Genomic DNA, 24540 nt, shown 5'->3' on the forward strand with positions numbered 1-24540 from the left:
TATAGTTGCACCAAAATATTGCAAGATAAATAACATATTTAGGATTCTGTAGAGATTGATTCACAAGTTTACTCTGAACTCCTGAGTCAGCCTTTGCGCATCTCATCTGCTCAAGCGAGAGTCGCAGGTTTTGACGGTCTGCAGGCGTGGCAGTGGGCTGGTCCATGCGCGACCATGAAAAACACCAGGCTGCATGGACTTGGCTCATGAGGCCTTGGTAATAGGGTGACAAAAGAATCATTTTCTTAAAATATAATTTTGTGAGGGAGAGACCGGTTATACAAACTCAAGACGTGGGTGTGACCTGCATCCGCAGAGAATAGCGTGCTAAGGATGCACTAAGGTAAGCACATTGCCTTTTCAATGTGTTTTTCTAATTAAGCGAATCCACTGCGTTTAATGGGACGTTCCTGCATGGCGGCGCGTGCTGGGAGTCTATTCTCAATTTACCATCCGATGAATAACTGTATAGCGTTATAAATGGATATTTCACTTAATTCCTGGAGGAATAAGCGTATAGCCCATCACTGTTCATTCTCATGTATACACAACAAAAAAAAGTGCAATATGCAATGCATCATGAGCATCCAGCTATGGCCTGGTTATATTGCCATGCCACCGTGCCTTGTTCAAAGTGGATTATCGAGAACGTATATTCACATTCTAATTTTGGTCATTCAAGTACTACCTCCCGTAGCCTTTTTATTCGAATATATCTGAATAACCATAATCGGTCTGAACAACCCTCTGGTCGCGTTTAAACTGCTTACAACGTAGCTTTTGGTGTATTTGCAAGGTGCCTTCTAGTGTTCGGTCATGGTCACGACCTCACGTTTTATTGTTTTATGGTCGTATTTATTTAAATCGGACATATGATCTTGTTCAAATGCATCGTTATGCGTCGTTATTTTGGATAACGGAATATGTGTTTAGCTTCTGCCGCTAAAAGAGCACTGCTGGTCGTTGGCAGATTGCGGGTGGCCATTGCCAGCGCCTCCCCATACTCGGTACTGATGTTGCAGCGCTGAACCGGTGTTGCTAGGCAGCCATATAGACTACCATCCGAATAGATGAACGGGAGACGCTCTGGGCATATAAAAGGCTCGAAATACTCATAAAACAATATTGAAGTAGGCCTACAAGACATTTGGAGCGGCAATGTCCATACGATATTAGACTTGATTGTATATTGGTGATACTTGGTGAAATACATGGTGAAATGGTGTTTAAGTCAGTGGTGAAGGTTTCAGTTTTGTCCCACCAGCTCCACAAGGTTCAAATGTAAGCATCATTCATTTACAGCGTCGGTTGTAGCCTACTCGGGTTCGGTTTGTAATGTATATTGTCAGTCCATTTTATATCTGTGATCGTGAATAATAGTATAACTATAGGCCTACATTAAGATTTGACCATGTGTAATCATTAGCGCTAGTAGACTAGACTGTAAGAGAAATGGGGCTAAATTCATATATATATATGTCCATTAGAGTGGGAGAGTGTCGTGGTGGGATATTGTAGCGTATTGTTATCATGTAACTTGTTGTTAAACTGACACCATCATGGTCGTGAGTGGTTGGACATGGTCTGTGTTACCATGGAGCCAAATTTCCCTCCTTTGCGGTCAATACGTACTACGTCGCTTTACTATAAGCTTTTATGGCTGCATACAGTGTCAGAATCATTTGTAATGTGTAGTCTTCCTCACAAACAATTCTTCAGAAATGTAGATTGTGTGTCGTGATTGCTGTCACCCTCAGACGCTTTGGTGTGTGTGTGTGTGTGTGTGTGTGTGTGTGTGTGTGTGTGTGTGTGTGTGTGTGTGTGAGAGTGTGTGTGTGTGTGTGTGTGTGTGTGTGTGTGTGTGTGTGTGTGTGTGTGTGTGTGTGTGTGTGTGTGTGTGTGTGTGTGTGTGTGTGTGTGTGTGTGTGTGTGTGTGTGCGTGTGTGTTGAGATTGCTCCAATGTCTTCACAAAGCGTGTTTTCCACACTGATGTGCAGAGTAGAGGAGGTTCTGGATACACTTGTCATTCAGACTTTGGTAAAAAAGCTTCTGATCGCAGCTCATAAATCCTTTCAAAACAGAAATACGGGAATAGGGAATACACCTGAGAAGAGCTCGGCACTAGACATAATCAATGTTGACTCGTTAGAAAGTGGCTGCATAATTAGCATCCACTGACTAGCCATTAGGGCTTTAGCACTGATGAAAGTGGTACCAGAAAGGAGCGATCCTGAGTTACTTATGTAATTATACTCCTGACGTCTGTCGGCTGGATACTGAGCTCTCAGACACAGGAAACAGGGCTGAACCAGGAGTGGGTGCATTTGCTGAGATCAATAAAATCATACACGAGGGTAGGGCTGGGCGATATGACGATATCATACCATGGACGATATGAAAGTGTCTACCGGGAGAGATTTGGCCATATCGTTTATACCGAGAGAAAAAAAAAAAATATATATATATTTTATTGCACTGCACTGACTGATGCAAGGCAGGTGTGAGACTCACCTGTTAACTTGAAAAAAAATCTAATTTGTATTGAAGAAACAGTTATATTTTTACCACCAGCTATTTGCACAGCACATAACTTTATTTTATAAGTGTATAATTAGTATTTAAAATATTTGTGTGATGCTGTGATTTTTATTTTATATTACACTGCACTGACTGACAGCCAGGCAGGTGTGAAGCACACCTTTAAAAATGTTATTTGTATTGAAAAAACAGTACAATGTTTACAAGATGTTTGCACTATATGACACTGCAGTTAATGACAGATTGTTCGCTACTTACTCCTTTGTAAGCATGGAAATTCAAGTTCAAAATAAAAGAAAAAACGGATCAAATGTGAAGTATGGTTATTTTAAGCCATTTATTATTTTAATTTACTTCAAAAATACCATATCGTGATATATATCCATATCGTGATATAAAATTACTCATATCGTGATATAAGATTTTGTCCATATCGCCCAGCCCTACACAAGGGAATAATCGTCCTGGGTTTACTTTATATTGTAATGCTTGCACCTTTCGAATATCCGGATGGAGTACAAGCAATTTGTGTGTGTGTGTGTGTGTGTGTGTGTGTGTGTGTGTGTGTGTGTGTGTGTGTGTGTGTGTGTGTCATTCCTGGAACCAATAAACAAACAAAACGATGAATGAGTGACTGGTGTATTCGGTTTGAGCATATCATTATTATTTGAGTATTCAATATGCTTTGGGGATTCAGAGTGGTGACAGAAATGTATACTTCCGTGTTATTACAGGCATTGCTTCTTCAGCAAAGTCAAATTGTATGAAACTACACACGCAAGTTATCAAGTCTGTCTAAATGTTTCTAATTCAACTTGTGTACTTGTGCCATGCATGGTACAGTGTATACCTCTGTTTGGGTAACATGCCAATGAAACAGCCAACCGCTGTTTAGAACAAACTACAATGTGGAAAAGTCCCCCTATAATTATCTTATTTCAATCTGCCTTTTACTGATATCTTCCTGACTTCACACTATACCTTCAAAGCACATATTTACAGGCGTGTGGTATTAACAACTCCAGCCTAGGGAGTGACTACAGATAAATTAGCTTATAGCTATCTCTGGTGCAATATATGAATTGTGCACCGTCCTTGGGATATAAAAATATAAATATATAAAAATAATGCAGCAGTATAATCAATTGAATAAACCATTCATAAATGGGATAGTTGAAACGCAAGGATTAGCCCGTTGGTTAGCATTGAAGGTTGTAATCCTAGACAGCGGGGCTGTCTGTCTCTTTAGGCGTGGCAGGAGCCCAGGGATGAGGCTGGGGCCAGGAGCCAGCAGGATGAGGGATCCTCTTTCTTCCCGGTCTCCTAGGAGGGACCAGGGGCAAGGTGTTGATGATGCGGCCGGCCCGGCCAGCGGGGCCCAGGTGGAGGGACGGTGGTGGAGTGGGTGGGTTCAATAGTCAGACAATGACCGCCTCCCACCCTCCTCCACCTGTCATTATGACTCTCCCTAGAGACACACACTCTCCATCTGCTGCCTTTCTGCAGCTGGGGTCTCTCTCTCTCTCTCTCTCTCTCTCTCTCTCTCTCTCTCTCTCTCTCTCTCTCTCTCTCTCTCTCTCTCTCTCTCTCTGTCTCTGTCTTTCAAGCTCTCTTTCTCTCTCTGTCTTTCAAACTCTCTCCCTCTTTCTCTGTCTGTCTTTCTCTCCCTGTCTCTTTCTCTGTCTGTCTTTCTCTCCTTCTACCTCCCTCTCTGTCTGTCTGTCTATCTGTCTATCTGTATGTCCCTCTTCTCTCTGTCCCTCTCTCGCCTTCTCTTCTCTCTTCCGGTCTCTCCATGTCTCCCTCTTTCGCTTGCTCTCTCAATTCAATGAATAGCATTTACATTCAAATTGCTTCATTGTCATATGACAAATGCATTTACAACATAAAATTACATACATAATAATATCAAAAGTATTCAGCTGTACTGCAGGTCTTGAATCAGCTGACAGAGGAGGAGATACATGCGCTGAAAGAAATCGAGGCGTCTAAATAGTTTTGCTACTTCTGTGTTCTTATTAACACAGCTTATTGGTATTCTCGCAGCTTGTGGGAAAACTTGAATTTCAACAATTAGGGCATGAAGCCATTCTTGTTAAGAAGCAAACACTCACAGCATACAGAGGAGTACGCTTTGAGAGGGCAACCAGAGGGAAGTGGAGCTCATCTAAACTGCTGACTCACTGAATGTCATTCCATTCAATGGATGGTGTGGTTTGAAATTAGATTGAAGATCCGGGAACTCTAGTGGAGGAAGTGAACAGTAAAACGTATGCAAACACTGCATTATTAATTCACCATCATGCCGGAAACTTTACTAGCGTTTGTGTGTGTGTGCATGTGTGTCGGTGCGTTTGTGTGTACAACTGAAGCCTTTTTTCCTGTAGAAACATACAGACACACAACAATTCAGGATCTTTTAGAGGATCTTCCAACGCCAATTACAGTATATGGCATTATAGATGGATACGGAACGGTATGTTTGGGTGTGGTATCCATGGAAACGTGTCAACGCTAGCCTGGAAGATGTGTTGATCGGAGATAGCTCGGCGGCGAGGGTGTAGAGGTTCTCACAGGGGGCTTATCAAGCCTGTACAGAGGTGCGTGCACGCTTGCGTGTCCACGTATCGGTGCTGGAGGGACAGTTTGGTTAGTTTCTCGGGGAGTGGCCCGAGCTGAAGACTGTAACTGTAAGCCGCTTGCCTCGTCTCTCGTTACTGGCAGCGAAACATTAGTGAACTTCCTGTTGTTGTGTATGTTTGTTTGTCTCAATATGTGCTGCTGATAGTGCCTCTTACTGCTTAATGCTGTGCGTATGGAGTGCAGCACACTTAATGCATTGGAATGAGTGGTAAGTGATGTGGTTTTAATATTCAGACGGCTAGTGGCTCAAAATATTAACAGAAATATTGCTGCTGCTGAAATATAACTTTGGTTATTTGTAAAAAAAAAAATTAATGGTTTAAATTCTCTTTGAAATATTGTTTCCAATACGTATCTGTCAAAATACTTCCAACAGATTAGTATAACAGGGCACATACTGGTTAAGTACATTTCCAGGGAAGGGCTGTTTGGTGGAGGTTTGCGGTGTGTTTCGTTAACCTGGTTCCGTTTCCTGCCCACAGCCGTCTCCCTCTGCCCCACCCATCGGTTCCAAGTCCCCGCGGAGACTCTGAGAAAGCGGTAGAGGATGAGCAAGTCCCCCACACCCAAGGGCACTCCGGTGCAGCGTAGCCCCAGCGATGGGCTCCCCGACGGGCTCACCGATGGACTCCCCGAGGGCCTCATGTCCCCCGGACACTCCACCCCCGGCTCAGGGCCGCAGCATAAGAAACGCATCTCCAGCCTACTGCAGAGCCCGGTGAGAGAGAGAGAGAGAGAGCGAGAGAGAGAGAGCGAGAGAGAGAGAGCGAGAGAGAGAGCGAGAGAGAGAGAGAGAGAGAGAGAGAGAGAGAGAGAGAGAGAGAGAGACCTGCACTGTCAGCTATATTTAATCTCTCTGGACCATCTGATCATAGAACATTTCTCTTCTCTCTCACTCTCTCTCTTTCTCCCTCTCTCGCTCTCGCTCGTCCATTGCTCTCTTGTCCACTCACTGCTCTCCGTGTTTATCCCAGCTCAACAGATCTATTTTTTTAATCTTCTCTCAGCCACTAGTTGACAGCTGTGGCTGCAGACATCAATTATAAGCTAGTCCGTTCAATATAAAAACCTGTGAGGCAGCTGTAAATATAGTGTGTCCGTTTTGTGTGTGTGGGAGTGAGGTGTAGCTAGCTAGGAATGCACATGAGCTGGTATTAGTGTACCTTTCCTAAAATATATTTGTGCATTTTGTTATTTGTGTGTGTGTGTGTGTGTTTATTTCTGTTTGTGTGTCCGTGTGTGTGTGTGTGTGTGTGTGTGTGTGTGTGTGTGTGTGTGTGTGTGTGTGTGTGTGTGTGTGTGCGCGCGTGCTTTCGTGTGTGTTTCTACGTGTGTGTGTGTGTGTGTGTGTGTGTGTGTGCATGTGTGTGTGTGTGTGCGTGCAGTCCTTTCGGGAGGAGCTGGACGTGCTGATCCAGGAGCATGTGAAGAAGGGAGGAAGCTCCTCAAACCTGTGGGCCCTGCGGCAGCTGGCCGACTTCATGGCCTCGCACGGATCCCCCGCCGCCCTCACCGCCTCGCCCTCAAGTAAGACCCCGCAAAACATGTGTGGCCCAGTACTGGGTAAAAATAGACCTTAGCATGGTCAGTATAGACCTGTACTGGGTCAAAATAGACCTTAGCATGGTCAGTATAGACCTGTACTGGGTCGAAGTAGACCTGTACTGGGTCAAAATAGACCCTAGCATGGTCAGTACAGACCTGTACTGGGTCAAAATAGACCTGTACATGGTCAGTATAGACCTGTACTGGGTCGAAGTAGACCTGTACTGGGTCAAAATAGACCTGTACATGGTCAGTATAGACCTGTACTGGGTCAAAATAGACCTTAACATGGTCAGTATAGACCTGTACTGGGTCAAAATAGACCTGTACATGGTCAGTATAGACCTGTACTGGGTCAAAATAGACCTGTACATGGTCAGTATAGACCTGTACTGGGTCAAAATAGACCTGTACATGGTCAGTATAGACCTGTACTGGGTCAATATAGACCTGTACATGGTCAGTATAGACCTGTACTGGGTCAAAATAGACCTGTACATGGTCAGTATAGACCTCTACATGGTCAATATAGTACTGTATATGGACACTTTCGACCTGTATATGGACAACACAGACCTGTAAATGGTCAATAAAGACCTGTACATGGTCAATACAGACCTTTATATGGTCAGTATAGGCCTGTACATGGTCAACATAGACCTGTAAATGGTCAGTATAGACCCATACAGGATCAAAAGGATCTTAACATGGTCAATATAGACCTGGACATGGTCAATATAGACCTTTACATGGTCAATACAGACCTTCACATGGACAATATAGTCTATACATTCAGAAGTAGGACAATCAACGCAATCTGCTGCTCACTCAGTCCAGAAACCTGGAGAAAATAGCATTAATAGCAATGAACAATCTAGTTTCTAGATACTTGTCTTTAAAAATAAAGATTTGTCTGCTAAATTGACTGGTAGTATAGTTGATATTATGTTCTACCACTAACAGCGAATTAACTCATAATATAAACTATGGAGAGAGGTGCTGCTAGGAGACTCATTATAATAGTAAATGAAAAATCAGCAGAGTAAGTAACTCTTGATGGTGGTTAATTTACCGGCTGGGTGATTTGTCTGGCTGGATGATTTGTCTGGCAGGCTGCTTGCTGCTGTGTTGGACCTTATTGCTCCATGACTTTGCAGTATTGTTAAAGGACTGCAGCTGCCCGCTTCAAGTGAAACAATCATCGCCTCAATTACTTTAATACATTTTTATTTTTGCTTTGAACACATACAAGTACTTAATCACAAGTACTAATCAGTACTAAAGTACTGATTGTGTAATTGTTACAGTTTATAATGATCCATTCAGTGTGTTTTGTTTTTTAAGAAATAGAACATTTGATTAAAATGATTTTATTTCCTTTAAAGGATTTTAAGCTCACAGTCAGAATAACACTGATAGTTTTGACAGTAATTTTGTTTCGAGTGCTTTCATTTAAAAAAAATAAAAATCCTGTGAAACCATGTCATTAAAACACTCCTACAGCATAATTAATTGAATACACTGCTCTGGAGCACCCAGGGAGAGAGAACCCACGTTATTTACTGACACAAATAAACAAAACAAGCAAGAATGTGTTGCTTTTATTCATGAGTTGATTCATTATTTTAGCTTGGGAAAACATGAGGCTCAGAGAAATCATAATGCCTTACATTCACTTGTTCGAACATAATCGCTGGTGAAAAATTGTAGTTTCTTCACCCTTCTCTCTCAATCCCCCCCTTCTCTCTCTCTCTCTCTCTCTCTCTCTCTCTCTCTCTCTCTCTCTCTCTCTCTCTCTCTCTCTCTCTCTCTCTCTCATTCCCCCCCTCTCTCTCTCTCTCTCTCTCTCTCTCTCTCTCTCTCTCTCTCTCTCTCTCTCTCTCTCTCTCTCTCTCTCATTCCCCCCCTCTCTCTCTCTCTTATCACCCCTTCTCTCTCATTCCCCCCCTCTCCCCTTCCCTCTCGCTCTCTCTCTCACCCCTTCTCTTTCATTCCCTCCTCTCCCTCTCCCCCCCATCCCTCTCTCCCCCCCACCCTCAGACATGATGATGGTGACGCCCATCAACGACCTGCAGGGCTCCGAGACTAGCGGCCTGGTGAAGGGCGAGCGGCTGATGCGCTGCAAGCTGGCCAGCGTCCACCGCCTGTACGACCTCTTCGGCTGGGCCAGCCTCAACCAAAGCTGCCTTACCGTCAGTGAACGCATTGTTGTTGTCATGGCTACATGAGCCATGTGGAGGCTGTTGTTCTTTACCTGTCAGCTTTACACAGTGCTGATATAGCTTGAGCTAGGCCAGCCTATTAACATATGTTATGCCTCTAAACTAGGGAAAAGGAACTTTTGATTGGGTTTAGTATTTTCTTGAAACATGACGCAATGAGGATAGTCAAGTAGTTAATATAACACTCATAAGGACCATTACAATTTCAATGTATTTATATATTTCTCTCTCTCTCTCTCTCTCTCTCTCTCTCTCTCTCTCTCTCTCTCTCTCTCTCTCTCTCTCTCTCTCTCTCTCTCTCTCTCTCTCTCTCTCTCTCTCTCTCTCTCTCTCTCTCTCTCTCTGATGAACATGTCTCTACTACTGCTGACTGGCGGGCGTTTCTGCAATAGCTCCGTGTGAGCAAGGAGCAGGAGCATTTCCTGGTGATGCCCGAGGGCCTGGCGTACTCTGAGGTCACTTCCTCCAGCCTGGTGAGTCCTCCCAAGCCCCCCCACGCTCTGTTATCTGACCTTATCTTCCAGAAACAAGAGGAAAAATAAACAATAGGAATTTATATATTTTTCGATTCAAATAAATAAAGACAATAGACTGGTACGTCTAAGGTTTAAATCTTGGATGCCTATTTCCAGCTAAATATATTTAAGTTTGTGATGAACCTCTTTTCGGTCTAAGCTTATAACTTGAGTCTTTCAATCAACTGTTTCTGAGTAGACTGTAATTAATAGAGCACCAAAACAATGGTTAACGCAGCTTCTCATTCATCGGTAGCTAGTGAGAGTGAATGTGACCAGGGAAGGTAACCCTGTCGGCTCCCCAGGTGAAGGTGAACATTGTGGGGGAAGTGGTGGACGGCGGCAGCACCTCCCTGGGAGTGGACACGGACCGCTTCGGCCTGCACTCGGCCATCTACTCGGCCCGGCCGGACGTCCGCTGCCTGCTGCACCTGCACACCCCGGCCACCGCCGCGGTGAGTCCAGCGGACGTCCTCTAGTCCAGACCCACTCGTCCACGCTGTTTGTCCCAGCATGCATTGTGGCAGCAAAGGGCTGCTTCACAAGAGGGGTTTAAGGTTGTTGAAGGAATACTATAATGTAAAATATTATTAATACATAATAATGATAATTATATTTAATAATTTGTAAAAGGATCTTGCAATCAAATTGTACGAGTTTTTTTCTGTCATGGCACCTTTTTACTTTGTTGTTTTCTCAGAAGGGAACTTGACATTGGTTATAACCGCTGATGAGGCTATTTGTATCTCACACATATCTAATATCTCGGATGTATCATGTCTCTCCTGACATTTAATATATTTAATCAATTTTGATTATTCTTCCGCTGTAAGAACTTTCAGCTTTTATGATTCGATAAAATACGCAAAACGCACAATATTGTGTCACTGTTCCCGGGAGATCACATCTAAACACGTGCCTGATACCTGTCTACTGACAACCACCATCAATACTCCACCTAGTTACCAGATCAGGTGCGAGGCATTGGCTTTTCCCCTCGCAGGAAGTAACCAACTCTCTCCCTCTTCTCATTGGTCCACGAGCCCCGTGCCTGACCTGTCGTCCCTCCCTTGTCCAGGTGTCGGCCATGAAGTGCGGCCTGCTGCCCCTCTCCCACGAGGCACTGCTGGTGGGCGACACTGCCTACTACGACTACAACGGCCTCATGGAGGCCGAGGGGGACCGGGTGGAGCTGCAGAAGAGCCTAGGCCCCACCTGCAAGGTGAGGAGGACCCCCCCCCCCCGGGGTCCACGCGGTTCGCGGGGAGGACACACAGACGCGTGGCTGTCCCGTGGACTACCGACGATACGGCGGGGCCACAGGCCAGCCGGTGTTGGCCCCCCACACAGAGGGCCCCTTTGTGTGGGGGATACTGATGGCTTCTTTGTAGTCTGTGGTCAGAACTAGGTCAGACTCGTCTTTATCGCTGGGTATCGTGCAATTGAGTGGTCCCGGTCACGGTACGAGAACGAGATGATTTCCAGCTGGCCAGCTGTTATAGAGCTTTGTGTCGGTTCAATAAAGTGAATGTTGACTTGACATTGTGCCATTATGACAGCCACCTCTACATGGTAGAAGGAGAGTGTGGTTCAGTGGGCCGCAGGGGTGGGTCTAACCCCCCTGGTTCTATAAGCGTCTGGTGTTCTTCTCAGGTTCTGGTGTTGAGGAACCATGGCATTGTGGCGCTGGGAGAGTCTGTGGAAGAGGCCTTCTACACTATCTACCACATCCAGTCCGCCTGCCAGATCCAGGTACTACCCAAACAAGAACACATACAGTATACGCACGCACACACACACACACACACACACACACACACTCACACACACAGAGACGCACACATACACATCTCTGCACGAACCCACCTGCCATTCCAGGGAATAAACATACTCCTAATAAACATACTCCTTCATTCACTCATTCATATTGATTGAATGAAGCAAAGCTCTTAGTAATTGTTATGCGTTCGCCTTTATATTGCACATGATTAATTCCTCTGGCTGTAACTAGCACCTGCATCTGGAAGTGATCCTTTTAGATGCATGTCATTCATGAGAAGGTAATAATAATAATAATAATAGATTCAATTTATATAGCGCTTTTCACGTACTCAAAGCGCTTTACATAGGGGAACAAAAATAGATAAACAAGAAAAACAAAAAAGTTGATGGGGCTAGGGGCTAGGGATAGTGAGTGGGGTAGGCAGAGGAGAAGAGATGAGTCTTGAGGCGGGACTGGAAGATGGTGAGGGACTCAGAGTCACGAATATGTTGGGGGAGGGAGTTCCAGAGCCTGGGAGATGTCCTGGAGAAGGCTCTGTCACCTAGGCTGTGGAGTTTTGATGTGTGGGTGGAGAGGAGACCGGCTGAGGAGGATCTGAGGGCCCGGGGGGGTTGGTAGAGGGAGAGAAGATCAGAGAGATATGGGGGGGCCATATGGTGGAGAGCTTTGTAGGTGAGGACCAGGAGTTTGTAGTGGATCCGATGTGAGATGGGGAGCCAGTGGAGATTCTTGAGGACTGGGGTGATGTGGTGCCACGCTTTAGTATGAGTGAGGAGACGGGCTGCTGCATTCTGGACCAGTTGGAGTCTGTTGATGGAGGTGGTGGAGATGCCAGCGAGGAGTGAATTGCAATAATCAAGGCGGGAGGAGATGAAGGCATGGATGAGTCTTTCTGCAGCGTGAGGTGTGAGGGAGGATCTGATCTTTGCAATATTACGGAGGTGATAGAAGGAGGTTTTGACAGTGTGGCGGATGTGGGATTCAAGGGAGAGGGTGGAATCAAAGATTACGCCAAGGTTGCGGGCCTGGGGGGAGGGGGAGACCGTGGTGCCGTCGATAGTGAGTGTGGGGGGATTTGCGAGTTTACTGAGGGTGGATTTGGAGCCAATGAGGAGGAGTTCAGTTTTGTTGCTGTTAAGTTTCAGGAAGTTATTTTGCATCCAGAGAGTGAGTGAAGACAGGCAGGTTTCAATGTGGGAGAGGGGGGGGTTGTGGGGGGATTTGGTGCTGAGGTAAATCTGGGTGTCGTCGGCGTAGCAGTGGAAGTCCATGGAGAAATGGCGGAGTAATTGACCAAGGGGGAGGAGGTAGATGATGAAGAGGAGGGGGCCAAGTACAGAACCTTGGGGAACACCTTGTGTGACGGTGGCTGTGGCAGATGTGTGGTTGTGGAGGGAGATGAAGTGAGATCTGTCGGAGAGGTAGGAGTGAAGCCAGCTAAGTGCAGTTCCTTCAATTCCGAGGTTGCTGAGTCTGGTGAGCAGGATGGTGTGGTTTACAGTATCGAAGGCTGCACTCAGGTCAAGGAGGATGAGGAAGTTGAGGGAACCAGAGTCGGCAGAGATGAGGAGGTCATTGAGGACTTTGAGGAGAGCAGTTTCTGTGCTGTGGAGGGGGCGGAACCCAGATTGGAGGGATTCAAAAAGGTTATTGGCGTGGAGATGGGATTGGAGTTGTGTGGTGACGATGCGTTCAAGGGTTTTGGAGAGGAAGGAGAGGTTGGAGATTGGGCGGTAGTTACTGAGGGAGGAGGGGTCAAGACCAGGTTTCTTGAGGGTGGGGGTGACAGCAGCAGATTTGAAGGCAGAGGGGACAGTTCCATGGGACAGTGAGGAGTTGAAGAGCTTAGTAAGGTAAAGGCAGAGAACGGGGAGGCAGGACTTGAGCAGGGGAGTGGGGAGGGGATCGAGGGAGCAGGTAGTAGGTTTGGAGGAGCCTATAAGTTTGGAGAGTGCAGGAGGGGTAATCAGGTCAAAGTGGGTGAGACGGCAATGGGGAGGAGGTGTTGGGAGGTCCAGAGAGATGGGTAGGGGAGAGGCCATTGAGTGTGCAGGGGGGTTATGTACAGGGAATAGTGAATGGTTGATTGCAGTGATTTTGTCGGCGAAGAACTGGAGGAATGAGTTGCAGAGATCTGGGGTGGAGGTGGAGAGGGTGCTGGTCCGCGGTTTGAGGAGGTTGCTCACTGTGGAGAAGAGGGTTCTGGGGTTTTGAGAGGGGTCAGAAAAGATGGCGGAGAGGTATGCAGACTTGGCGGCGGTGAGGGCGTCTTTGTAGGCAGTGAGGTGGAGTTTGTAGGCTTGATGGTGGACTGTGAGTGAGGTTTTTTTGGAGAGTCGTTCGAGTTGGCGGCCGGTTTGTTTCAATTTGCGGAGTGCAGGTGTAAACCAGGGTGAGGAGGTATTAAAGGAGACAATTTTGGTTTTGAGGGGGGCCAGAGTGTTGAGGGAGGAAGACAGGGAAGCATTAAGGTGGTTTGTGAGCTCATCTGGTGAGATGAGGGTTGAGTCGAGGGGGAGGGTGGAGGAGAGCAGGTCAGAGAGATGGTGGGGGTCAATGGATTTTAGGTTACGGAAGGTGATTTCTCTAAGGGGGCGGGGGCGGGAGATGGGGGAGAGGATGGAGAACCGTAAAAGGTTGTGATCAGAGAGGGGAAAGGGGCATGGCCGGAGGTCGAGTACAGGGAGATTAATGGAGCAGACAAGGTCAAGGATGTGTCCTTTGTCATGGGTGGGGAAGGTGACATGTTGGGCGAAAGAGAAATTTTCCAATAAAGTGGTGAATTCAAATGAGAGCTTGCAAGTGGGGGAGTCCATGTGGATATTAAAATCACCAAGTAACAGCAGACGTGGAGAGAGGGTTGATGCTAGTGTGAGGAGTTCAGTGAAGTCAGAGAGGAATGAGGGATTAGGTTTGGGTGGCCGGTAGATGAGGATAACTGTTGTGGCGGAGGGGGCTTTAAAAGCAATGAATTCAAAGGATGATATTACTAAAGGGAGGGTGAGTTCTTTAATCAAATAGGTCTCTTTATGTATGACGGCGAGACCACCTCCACGGCGAGAGGGGCGGGGTTTGGCGATGTAGCTGAAACCAGGGGGAGATGCTTGGTTGAGGGAGAAAAATTCATTGGGTTGTTGCCAGGTTTCAGTAAGTAGAAGGAGGTCGAGGTTATTATCAAGGATGAGTTCATGTATGATGGGGGCTTTATTGGTGAGTGAACGAGTGTTGAGGAGGGCAAAGTTGACACAGCCAGAGGGGGGTGGGATCGGGGCAGGTTGGAGAGGTCTGAGGTTAGTCAGGATAGCTGTGCGGGAGGACAGAGGGGAGCTCACCTGCCTGGTGAGCTGCTGCCTAACGGCAGCGTTGAAAGGTCCGGAAGCAGCTGAGTCCTGATGACGCGGTAGGGGCGTGACGGAGCGTGCAGTTGACCGGGTGAATGGGACGCAGAGACCGTGCTGGGACAAAACAAATCTACGGCGGGAGCTCCTGTGGATGTAACGGCGACGACGTAGGAGTCCAAGTTGTTTGATGACTGAGATGGATGATGGGAGGGAGTAGTTGAACATACCAAACAGCTGTGCAGGCGAATAGCTGAGCATGATGCTGCCGGGCGAAGGGAGCAACAGCTCAGCGATAGCGGCTAGCCGCGGGCCCGGTGCACAGAGATGGATGACAGCAGTGTAGACCAGGATTACCCACGGCAAGACAGGAGGAGATGGACCAGGGAAAAGACTGACTGTGGGGAGACCATACAAAGTGAGGAGGATCGATGTGATCAGGTCTGACCGACGGAGCAGCCTAGCGTTAGCCGCCACTCAATAGATGAGAGAGGGGGGACCCACTAGCAGGGATCGGGAGGCGAGTGGCTGAAAGTTGTCCGGCAAGGCGATATAGGTTGTTGTTGGAACCAGATGGCTCTTTTCCCGGTGAGGCAATATTGACAGTTGGAAGACGTCAAAAAATGCTAGATGCCTAACTACCCAACTAACAACGTCGGTGAGGCTAAAAATCAATGTCCCGAAAAACTGGAAAGGCTCGTGACAATAGTTTGTTAAAAATGAAAAAATAAAAGTGAAAAAAAAGCACAGGAAAACTATTTTATCAGTCACAAAAATCGAAAAAAGTCGTGATCAGAGAAGCGGCGAACAAACAACGCCAGCGTCCTCTCTGGTAGCCATGACAACATGGACAACATCAAGGTAGGGGTGAGCTTGCTATAGGATGCCCGCTGGTACACTGCGGACATTGGGGTTTGGAACCTAAACTTTCCCAATTGGGAACCAAGCAGCCTCAACACACCACAAGCACCCCCGGTGTAGGAGTAGAGATGTGCTTCTACAGTCCCCCTCACCACCTGGCTGTCTCTGATTGGTTCAGAGCCAGGGAGGGTCTCCAGGTTGTGACAGTAGGGTGTTTGTTCAGGTGTCGGCACTGTGTAGCGCGGGCGGCGTCCAGAACCTGATCCTGCTGGACCGGACCACCCAGAGACCAAACCCCACCGGCACCGTGGGCTGGGCCGGCTCCACCTTCGGACCCCTGACCAAGAGTCGGCTGGGGGAGCACGAGTTTGAAGCCCTCATGAGGACCATGGACAACCTGGTAGGCAACGGTTAAATCTGGTTATTTCAAAAATAGAGTTGAACGATACCCCTCATAGCCTCGAATAGAAAGGTTGGACACTCATCTATGAGTCAGTAGCAATGCACCAGGGCTGAGAGAAAGACTGTCAAAATAATATCTATTCATGGTCCCCTGTCAAATCTATCTTTATAAATCCCTCTTTCTGTTTGTTTCAGTTTCTTGTAGGGCTGCTTGATTATGGAAAAAAATCATAATCACGATTATTTTGGTCAATATTGAAAGCACGATTACTCAAACGATTATTTTTTAAATTTGAAAACATGAAGTATTTATTCAGCATGTCTCCGAAAAACCCTTAGTAACTGAGAACTTTGAAATTTTGCCTTAAATAAAATACACAAATAATAATGTACAGATGTACATTGTATCCAGCTTTTAAAAAAAATACGAAAACTCGATTATGTTAGTTTCGTGATCGATTAAATTTGATTAATCGCCCAGCCCTAGTTTAAATGTCACGATGTGCAGGAGGAAGAACTTGAATATTACTTTCACGGAGAAAAAATAATACTTTTGGATGCTCTGTTCCCCCGCAAGGAAACCGGGAACAAGCCGTTCTTGCGTACATCCTCCGCCCCACACAAAACCCTCCGCCTCTGTCCGTCTCCAGGGTTACCGCACCGGCTACGCCTACCGCTTCCCCGTGCAGTCGGAGCGCACGCGGACGCGCCGCGAGGTGGAGGTGCCCGCCTCGGCCATCTCCTTCAGCCACCTGGAGGAGGAGGGCGGCCTGCACCACCTGGGGCTCCAGCGGCAGCAGCCCTACGCCCAGCGGCAGCAGCAGGAGCGCAGCCGCTGGCTCAACACCCCCAACACCTACCAGAAGGTCAACCAGGAGCAGGCCAGCCCGGGCCACCACCAGCGCTCCACCACCGTAAGAAAGAGACACAGACAGAGAGAGTGTTTAGGCTCGGCTACGGTTCCACGTCGACGCAACGGAAGGACCATGCAGACGCTTCGACGCAGTCCCAAACCTGTTTTGGTTCTGCGTCGGGTTTTGGGGAGCTGATCAATCACAGCCTTTATTGCTGCGTCGCCTCGACACAAGGTTAACATCTTTGGGAGGACGCACGTCAGGCCCTTGCTGAGGATGCAAGGAGGGTGCGCAAGGACGTAATGGGTCTGTACACCCCCTTGCGTTGCGTCGACATGGAACCATAAACAGCCCTTTAGGGTTCGATAGCTGCTGAACCCAAGAGTAGAACACAAAGAAAGGACTGGAGTTGGAGTAATGCAAAGGTTTGTTTTGACCTTACCAGGGGTGAGTCATGGGGCAGGTAGGAGAGTGGCGAGCTTCAGGCTGGAGGGACTGAAGCAGGCAGGCTGGAGGTGTTGATCCACAGAACTATGAGCACACAGAATAGCAACTAGTAAGTGTTAGGAGCCAGGCACGAATATCTACCACTGAAGTTCGAAGTATGAACTGGCGATGACTGCAGGGAAACCAGGTGTATTTGAAGGGGAGTTGATGAGCTGATGCATCCCAAGTGTGAACAGTTGAGTGTGACAGGGACAGCACAGAGACAGATAGGGGGTGTGACCGACACAGGGGGAGAACACACAGCACAACAGCTGTGGCCATGACAGAGAGAAGGTCTCTGTCTTTCAACTATGAAATGCATGCCTGCAGACATGTTCAGCACACCACATGATAACAGCGTGATACAGCATCAAGTGGAGAGCCAGGTCCTTTGGTAGAGCCGGGGTCATGTTTTAAAGGTTGTAGTTTTGTTTATTTGACAAACATTACAGAACATTTAGCCTAGTCTAGCTTTTTTTCAATATCATATGTGAAGTGGATGATAACCCATTCATCAGGAATGAGTAAATAAATGATGAGCTGAGATCAGCATTTTCTCCTCCTGATGCCCTGGATGCTGACAAAGTGCTTGCATTTATGCACCAATCCCTCAGGGGGTGAACATACAAAGGCTCTTGATGGGGGGCTACCCCCCCCCCCCCTACCCTCTCCTTCTCTCTTGCTCTCACTTAATTTATCCTTCTCCCTCCGTTACCCTCTCTATCGCTTAGCCTTCTGTTTCTCCCTTTCTTTATCTCTCTCTCTTGCTCTCAATTTGTTTATCTCTTTCTCTCCCTCTATGTAGCCCTCTCTCTATCATGCTCTCTCTCCCTCTGTTCCTCGCTCTCTCGCCTCCTCTGCATTGCAGGGAAAGCCTGCCTTCTAGTCAACAATCTCTGCAGAGCCTACCCCCTGGTGGTGGATTATATAAGCTGCATGTACACATAGTCGTTCAGAAAAACTGACATCCAGGCGAGCAGAGAGAAATTGCATCGCTGGCAACCATGCAGAGCAAAAGAAAACTCTGAACAAAAATCTCTGAAATAAGATGGCAGCTAACGAAACAATCCTCAGTTAGATTCCTAGTTCTGGGTTAAGAGAGAGACACTGGGTTGGGTGGAATGCTAAAGACGACGGGGGTGTTAGAGGAGGTGATAAAGGAATGCAGCATTCCGCCCCACACAACATTTTCTGTGAAAAGATCCAATCATGATGTGATGTGTATTTGTCTGGGTTTATGAGGAGGATTGTTTCATTCTGTTTAAAAGTGGTGAAGGTTGCCATGCTTCTGAAATATTTCATTTCAGGAATTCAACGTGTGGTGACAAAGCCTTTGTCTCAGCGTAACCTCGCTCAGCAGCTTGTGTTGCTATAGGGTCATATACAGTATGACTTTTGAATAGCCTCTCTCTCTCTCTCTCTCTCTCTCTCTCTCTGACTCCCTCCCGCTCAGTGGCTGAAGGCAGAGGAAGTTACTCAGGCGGGCAGCACGTCCATCAAGATCGAGAGGAACCAGTTTGTGCCTCTGTTCACCAACCCCTCAGAGGTTCTGGAGACACGGAACAAGGTATGCCACAGTAAAGGGCTGATTTTGGTCCCACATTCACGCAACACAAGGGGGTTACGGACCCGATCCGTCCTTGCGGAAACCTCCAGGGTCCCTTGTGTCCACCGCAAGGGCCTGACGTGCGCCTCCCAAAAATTGTAACCTTCCGTCGAGGCGACGCAGCAGCAAGGGCTGTGATTGGTCCGCCCAGTAAAACCCGACGCAGAACCAAAACGTTCACGACTGCGTCGAAGCGTCTGAGTGGTTCTTGCGTTGCGTGACGTGGGACCATAATCAGCCCTCAAAGCTCAAACCGAGAACACTCTCTCTGTCTCTGTCTCGCTCTCCGTCTCTCTCTCTCTCTCTCTCTCTCACTCACTCACTCACTCACTCACTCACTCACTCACTCACTCACTCACTCACTCACTCACTCACTCACTCACTCACTCACTCACTCACTCACTCACTCACTCACTCACTCTATCACTCGTCTCTCTCTCACTCACTCACTCACGAAAAACGTCAATAGAAATTGAGTGAAACTGCTATGTTGGACTCCCCTGTACAAATGCTAGCAAAAAGGCCAACATGAACAGCTACATTATATCTGTGCATTTCTTTCTTTCTGTTCAGATTCGCCAGCAGAACCGTCAGGACATGAAGACAGCCGGGCCTCAGTCTCAGGTCTTGGCCAGCGTCACAGAAAACTGTCCCCCGGTTAGTGTCCACGTTTAACTTCAATTAATTGAGCACAGAGCAGCATTGACGAATGGCAAACAGGTAATTGTGCCACAAGAGTTATATTTGAAATACACATTTAAAACGAGTGTGATGAGTACAACTGTTTAATAATTTAAAGGTGCTGTAGGGGCTGTAAGAGAGAGGACGGAAAAGCGTAGAAGAGAGAGCGATTCTGAAACAAAACTCTCTCCTCCATCCCCAAAGAAGTGTTGCATGTCACACACCTGTGATAAACAGGCAAGATGGATTCTCCAAACCAATGAGGGAAGAGATGCCCTGATTGGTCAGAAATGACCCGGCAGCAGTCTTAAATCTAAACTGGCTCAAACAGACTCAGGCCTGGTCAACTCCCAACAGATATTCTCTCCTCGCATTTCACTGCCTAATAGCTGACGGTTGGTTGGCCGCCGTTTCTATTAAATTACACTCAGATAATAGCTGTCTAATCCTACCTACAGCACCGTTAAGTTTAATAAAAACCTTTATTAGTTGACAGTGTGTCATCAATGTGTGTGTGTGTGTGTGTGTGTGTGTGTGTGTGTGTGTGTGTGTGTGTGTGTGTGTGTGTGTGTGTGTGTGTGTGTGTGTGTGTGTGTGTGTGTGTGTGTGTGTGTGTGTGTGTGTGTCAGTCTCCAGAGAGCCCGGTCCAACTTCCTCCGGAGCCAGAGCCCCCAAACCCCTTCAACCAGCTGACCGACAACGAGCTGGAGGAGTACCGCAAGGAGGTGCAGAGGAAGCAGGACGTCGACGGTAGGACCCGACTTCCTGTCCCACCGCGCCCTTTAACGAGCTTAACGGGCTTAACGAGCCATCGCCAGCCGCTTCCCGAATCTAGTCCTGTGTGGCTTCACAGCCACACAGGACTAGTGTGGCTAGGGCGGCTTGTGGGTCTGTAGCTGGGCCCATTCACACGTGTAATGGCTCGAACAGGATGGGATTTGAAACGGCTTGTCATGGCTGGTGGTGCTAAGGTGACCACACACCAATATCACACCCGCAGGGCGGCACCGTCTTCGGTGTAGCGACCTGTGTTTGCTGCCGGACGGTTTCTAGTGCTTGGTTTCTCTTTAAGCCAGAAGGCCACCGCAAGCAGCTACAGAGTCCATGTAGCTGAACAATGAGACACAAAGCCGTAGCCATGCTTTATATAATCTCTATAGGACGGCCGCTAGCTTTCAAACTGCCCCTTTACTAAACTTCCTTCCTAATGGTGGTCAGCAAAGTCCTAAACACGGTGTGCTGTGGTGTTTCTTGTTCACCTCCCTCTCTCTGTCTGCTGGACCAATCCTTATTATTCACCTCCTGTGTTTATTTCCTCTGTGAGTGCGTCTGTCTGTTTCTGTATTTGCACATGTCTCTGTGTGTACTTAGTGTATATTTAAACATTATGTACACATACACACTTTGTGCGCAAATACATTTGTGTGTCTGTGAGCACTTGGGTCTGATCTTGTTTGTGAGGTGTGTGTGTTTAATCCTGTAACTTCGTCTTTTACGTCTTTCTGTGTCTAAATATATGTTTGTTTGTGTCTGTGTCTGTGATTGCTTGTGTCTTCATGTGTGTGTGTGTGTGTGTGTGTGTGTGTGTGTGTGTGTGTGTGTGTGTGTGTGTGTGTCTTCATGTTTGTGTTTGTGTGTGTGTGTGTCTCCGTGTTTGTGTGTGTGCGTCTTCATGTTTGTGTGTATGTATGTGTGTGTGTGTCGGTCAGGGGAGGAGGAGGAGGTGGAGGAGCAGGTGGGTGACAAGGAGTCCTCTCCTGCCACCTCCCCCACTAAGGCCTCCCCCACTAAGGCCTCCCCCACTAAGGCCTCCCCCACCAGGGTCCCCGTGCCCAACGACCTCCCCCTGCTCCAAGGTGAGGCTGGGCGTCGAGCCCCCTGCCTGCCTCGCTCCCAGCTTACGGCCCCCTCTCCCCTCTCGGCATACCGGCCCTGCCTGTTGACCAGCCGGCCTGCTTCCTAAGGCCTGTCCTTTGGCCTCATGGGCTGGCGCCTGTGCCTTCAGTACCGCTTTGATACGTCCTCATGCATTGTCTGCTCTTTGGCAGCCCTGTTACTCTGTTACAACATGTGAAGGATTTTGATTGCTTCAATACTTTTGTTTATTTGATGATGATAACAAAACTTGAAAAATAGAGTGTGTGAGAGTGAAAACCCCTCCCGGGTCAAATACATCCATTTCTAAGTATCCTGACATATATCCCAAGAGCATGGTGTGACCTGGAGTAACAAAGGCTGCCGAGGTGTTATCGTGGGCCAATTTGATAAGCCCTTGTCATTTTTCAAGCATGTTTGTAGTGACATCCACCTGTCTCCACTCCCACCCTGTGTACTTGTCTGTATGTCTGTCTGTCTGTCCCTGTGTGTCTCTTTCTCTGTCTGTCCTCTCGCCCTTTATAGGGCACTCCTCTGGTGCTAAGGTTTTGTCTTACTAGTAAGTACCGAGAAAAACATCAACAAACATCCATCCTCTCATTCTGCAAGCATGTCTGGCACATCAACAATGACCCGGTCTCCAGCTCCGCCCCCCCCCCCCCCCCCCAACCTGGCTCCACCCAATCGCATTAAAGCCGTGGCTTCTCTGTATTCTGACCCCCATCCCTCAGAAGACACAGAGACGGCGGTGGCGGCGCCGGCCGTGGTAGTGGAAAACGGCGGCGAGGAGGAGAAGCAGACGATTGAGGAGCTGGAGAAGGGCATGAAGGGCCTCTCCACCGACGAGACCACCACCACGGCCCCTTCCGCCGACCCCGCCGCCGTGCCGCCCCCCGCCGCCAAGCCACTAGGGGGCACCCCGGAGGGCTCGCCCTGCAAGAGCCCGTCCAAGAAGAAGAAGAAGTTCAAGGCGCCGTCGTTCCTGAAGAAGAGCAAGAAGCAGAAGGAGAAGGAGAAGGTGGAGGCCTGAGGCGGCTTGCCTCCTCGCCACACTACAGGCCTCCACCCCCCGGATCAGAGGGTGGAGGTCTGTCGCGGCTCGGCTCCTTGCCGCTCTACAGGCCTCCACCCTGATCAGAGAGAGTCGGGAAAAGAGTTGTCCGCCGTGTGTCTTCATCTGCCTGTGGTAGCCTATCAATGAAGGGGGGGGGAGGTCATCATTACAGATAGTTCACACACCATTGGCTCAGTTGTGCTGAATCACTGGGGGGCGGGGGGGGGGGATGTACAAATAGTTCCCCTACTTAACTGTGATAGCCTTGACATTTCTGCTACTCATGTGGTGCTGCCTCCATACACCCACCCGTACACCCTCCCACCCCTGATCGGTTTCCTCTTAGCCGGTTGAGATAAACGAGGATGATTCTTTTAAATGCCTCACCCGAGTTTTAATTTCGCTATTTATTTATGTATTTATTAATTTACTGTGGCCAACACAGTAAACACCTTTATCCCCCACTCACCGGCACAGCAGCAGAAAGAGTAAAGTCACTAAGGCCTCTATTCCCTTCAGCCCCGGTAGGTGTGCGGTTGCACCTTTGCCGTGGTCCACAGTCCCGACCCCTTTGGGCTCCTGTCCTCTCACAGGTCCTTGCTGTCTGCAGCTCAGCCTTCTTGTTCTCCCCTTTATGTTTTTTAACCCCAAACCCTGTGACTAACCATTTGCTTTCCTGCACCACTGCAACACATCCCCAATGCATCGTGCATCCTCATACATGTATAGACTAAATGCACTTGACTTGACTTACGTGTGTATATATTCACTCTGGTATGTTGCATTCACATATCACAATAGGCGTCCCCTGGCCGTGATATTACCCTTATGAGAAACGTGTTGAGTCGTGTCATGTGCGCATGGTGCAGTACAACTGGAAATACACAGACACGGCTTCTCACCAAGGGGATTTCTAGGTAAATGAGCCTACCCAAAGCTACATACAGCAGGACAGACTAACACAGATAAGCAACAAGCGCCCATCAAAAGACCGGTCACTCACCAAGATAACAACAGAGCCGTCCACGCAGTTTGACGTCTACTAATGGACCGTACTTAACATTCCACTTTGTCATGTTTTTTTTTTCAATAAACGTGTACAAAATACCTCGCAAGAGCTGTAATGATTTTTCTTTTTTTAATCACGTGGCCGTCTTTGAAGATGCTGATTTGCGATGTTTGTTCCTGGAATTATTTACTCCATATTAAAATGTATACGTGTGTGTTGCAACGTCAACATTTACCAACCATTAAAGATCAAGTCAAATTTCACCTTGTGTTCCTTTTTGTGTTCGAATATCCTTCCTATATCTTCTGTCAGGTCGATATTTGTTATGTTTACAGTTTGAATGATATAGTTGCGTCATTCAATGAAGAAGGGGTTCTACTGATTGTAGTTAGTATGGGGAGGCCGAACAGATATATGCTGTGATATTGTAGGTAGAAATAGCTTGTGATACTGTAGAAATTTGTTTAGATACATTAAGTAGAAATACGTTGTTATAGAGTAGCTATATTTTCTGATTAAGGTAGAAATGTTGTGATGCAGAAGGTAGAAATATGTTGTGATAGATTTAGAAATGTGATACATAGGTAGAAATAATTTGTCATACTGTATTTGGAAATATGTTGAGATACAGGAGGTAGAAATGCTTTGTAATACACTAGTTAGAAATATGTTGAGATAAAAATATGCACATTCAATGTTAGTAAAGTAAATATGCACATTCAAGAAGTATAAAATACGGATAAAATGGATATGGATAGAATAAATGGGACTGTTTTACATATTTCTAGTATAAGCCTACTAACAAAATTAACTGAAATGTAGGAGCCGACCCTCGACATTCACGCTGATCACAGACACGGTAGGAAATTAACGTCATCATACCAAAGGGCTGGACAGAAATTATATTTGCCATTCATTGTAATGACCCTGTTGTTCCACAAGGTGGAGCAATGAGGAGAGAAGCTATGTGAGGACAGCATTTTGGAATTTTTAAGTATTTAAGAAGGTATGTTGAGAACAATGACCTCATTGGTCTATGGCTTTGCTGTAAGATACTTTTTCAGGTCACAGGGCACAAGTTGTCAAGCAGGAAATGTGCATTTTCTTCTCTGAAAGGTTAAACAATA

General features: G+C 47.3%; 1 protein-coding gene across 5 annotated transcripts; it reads left to right on the forward strand.

Moving 5' to 3' along the window:
• On the forward strand, positions 1–22552 carry add2 (adducin 2 (beta)). 5 transcript variants are annotated; one of them, XM_056592802.1, is made up of 15 exons: positions 5192–5390; positions 5665–5900; positions 6568–6709; positions 8768–8919; positions 9342–9422; positions 9770–9919; positions 10543–10686; positions 11118–11216; positions 15670–15846; positions 16499–16762; positions 18642–18755; positions 19368–19451; positions 20105–20225; positions 21185–21331; positions 22082–22552. In XM_056592802.1, exons 2-15 carry the CDS (start codon positions 5730–5732, stop codon positions 22378–22380), a joined length of 2145 nt encoding a protein of 714 aa, XP_056448777.1. In that variant the 5' UTR covers positions 5192–5390; positions 5665–5729; the 3' UTR covers positions 22381–22552. The 5 variants fall into 5 exon arrangements, with proteins under 5 accessions (XP_056448772.1, XP_056448777.1, XP_056448774.1 ...); XM_056592799.1 differs by lacking the exon at positions 21185–21331 and adding an exon at positions 21876–21909 and having other exon boundaries at positions 5193–5390; positions 22082–22173; XM_056592800.1 differs by lacking the exon at positions 21185–21331 and adding an exon at positions 21876–21909 and having other exon boundaries at positions 5193–5390; positions 22085–22103.
• The last annotated feature ends 1988 nt before the right edge of the window (positions 22553–24540 follow it).

Source organism: Gadus chalcogrammus, chromosome 6 (genome assembly GCF_026213295.1).
Source record: "Gadus chalcogrammus isolate NIFS_2021 chromosome 6, NIFS_Gcha_1.0, whole genome shotgun sequence".
Taxonomy (NCBI): Eukaryota; Metazoa; Chordata; class Actinopteri; order Gadiformes; family Gadidae; genus Gadus; species Gadus chalcogrammus.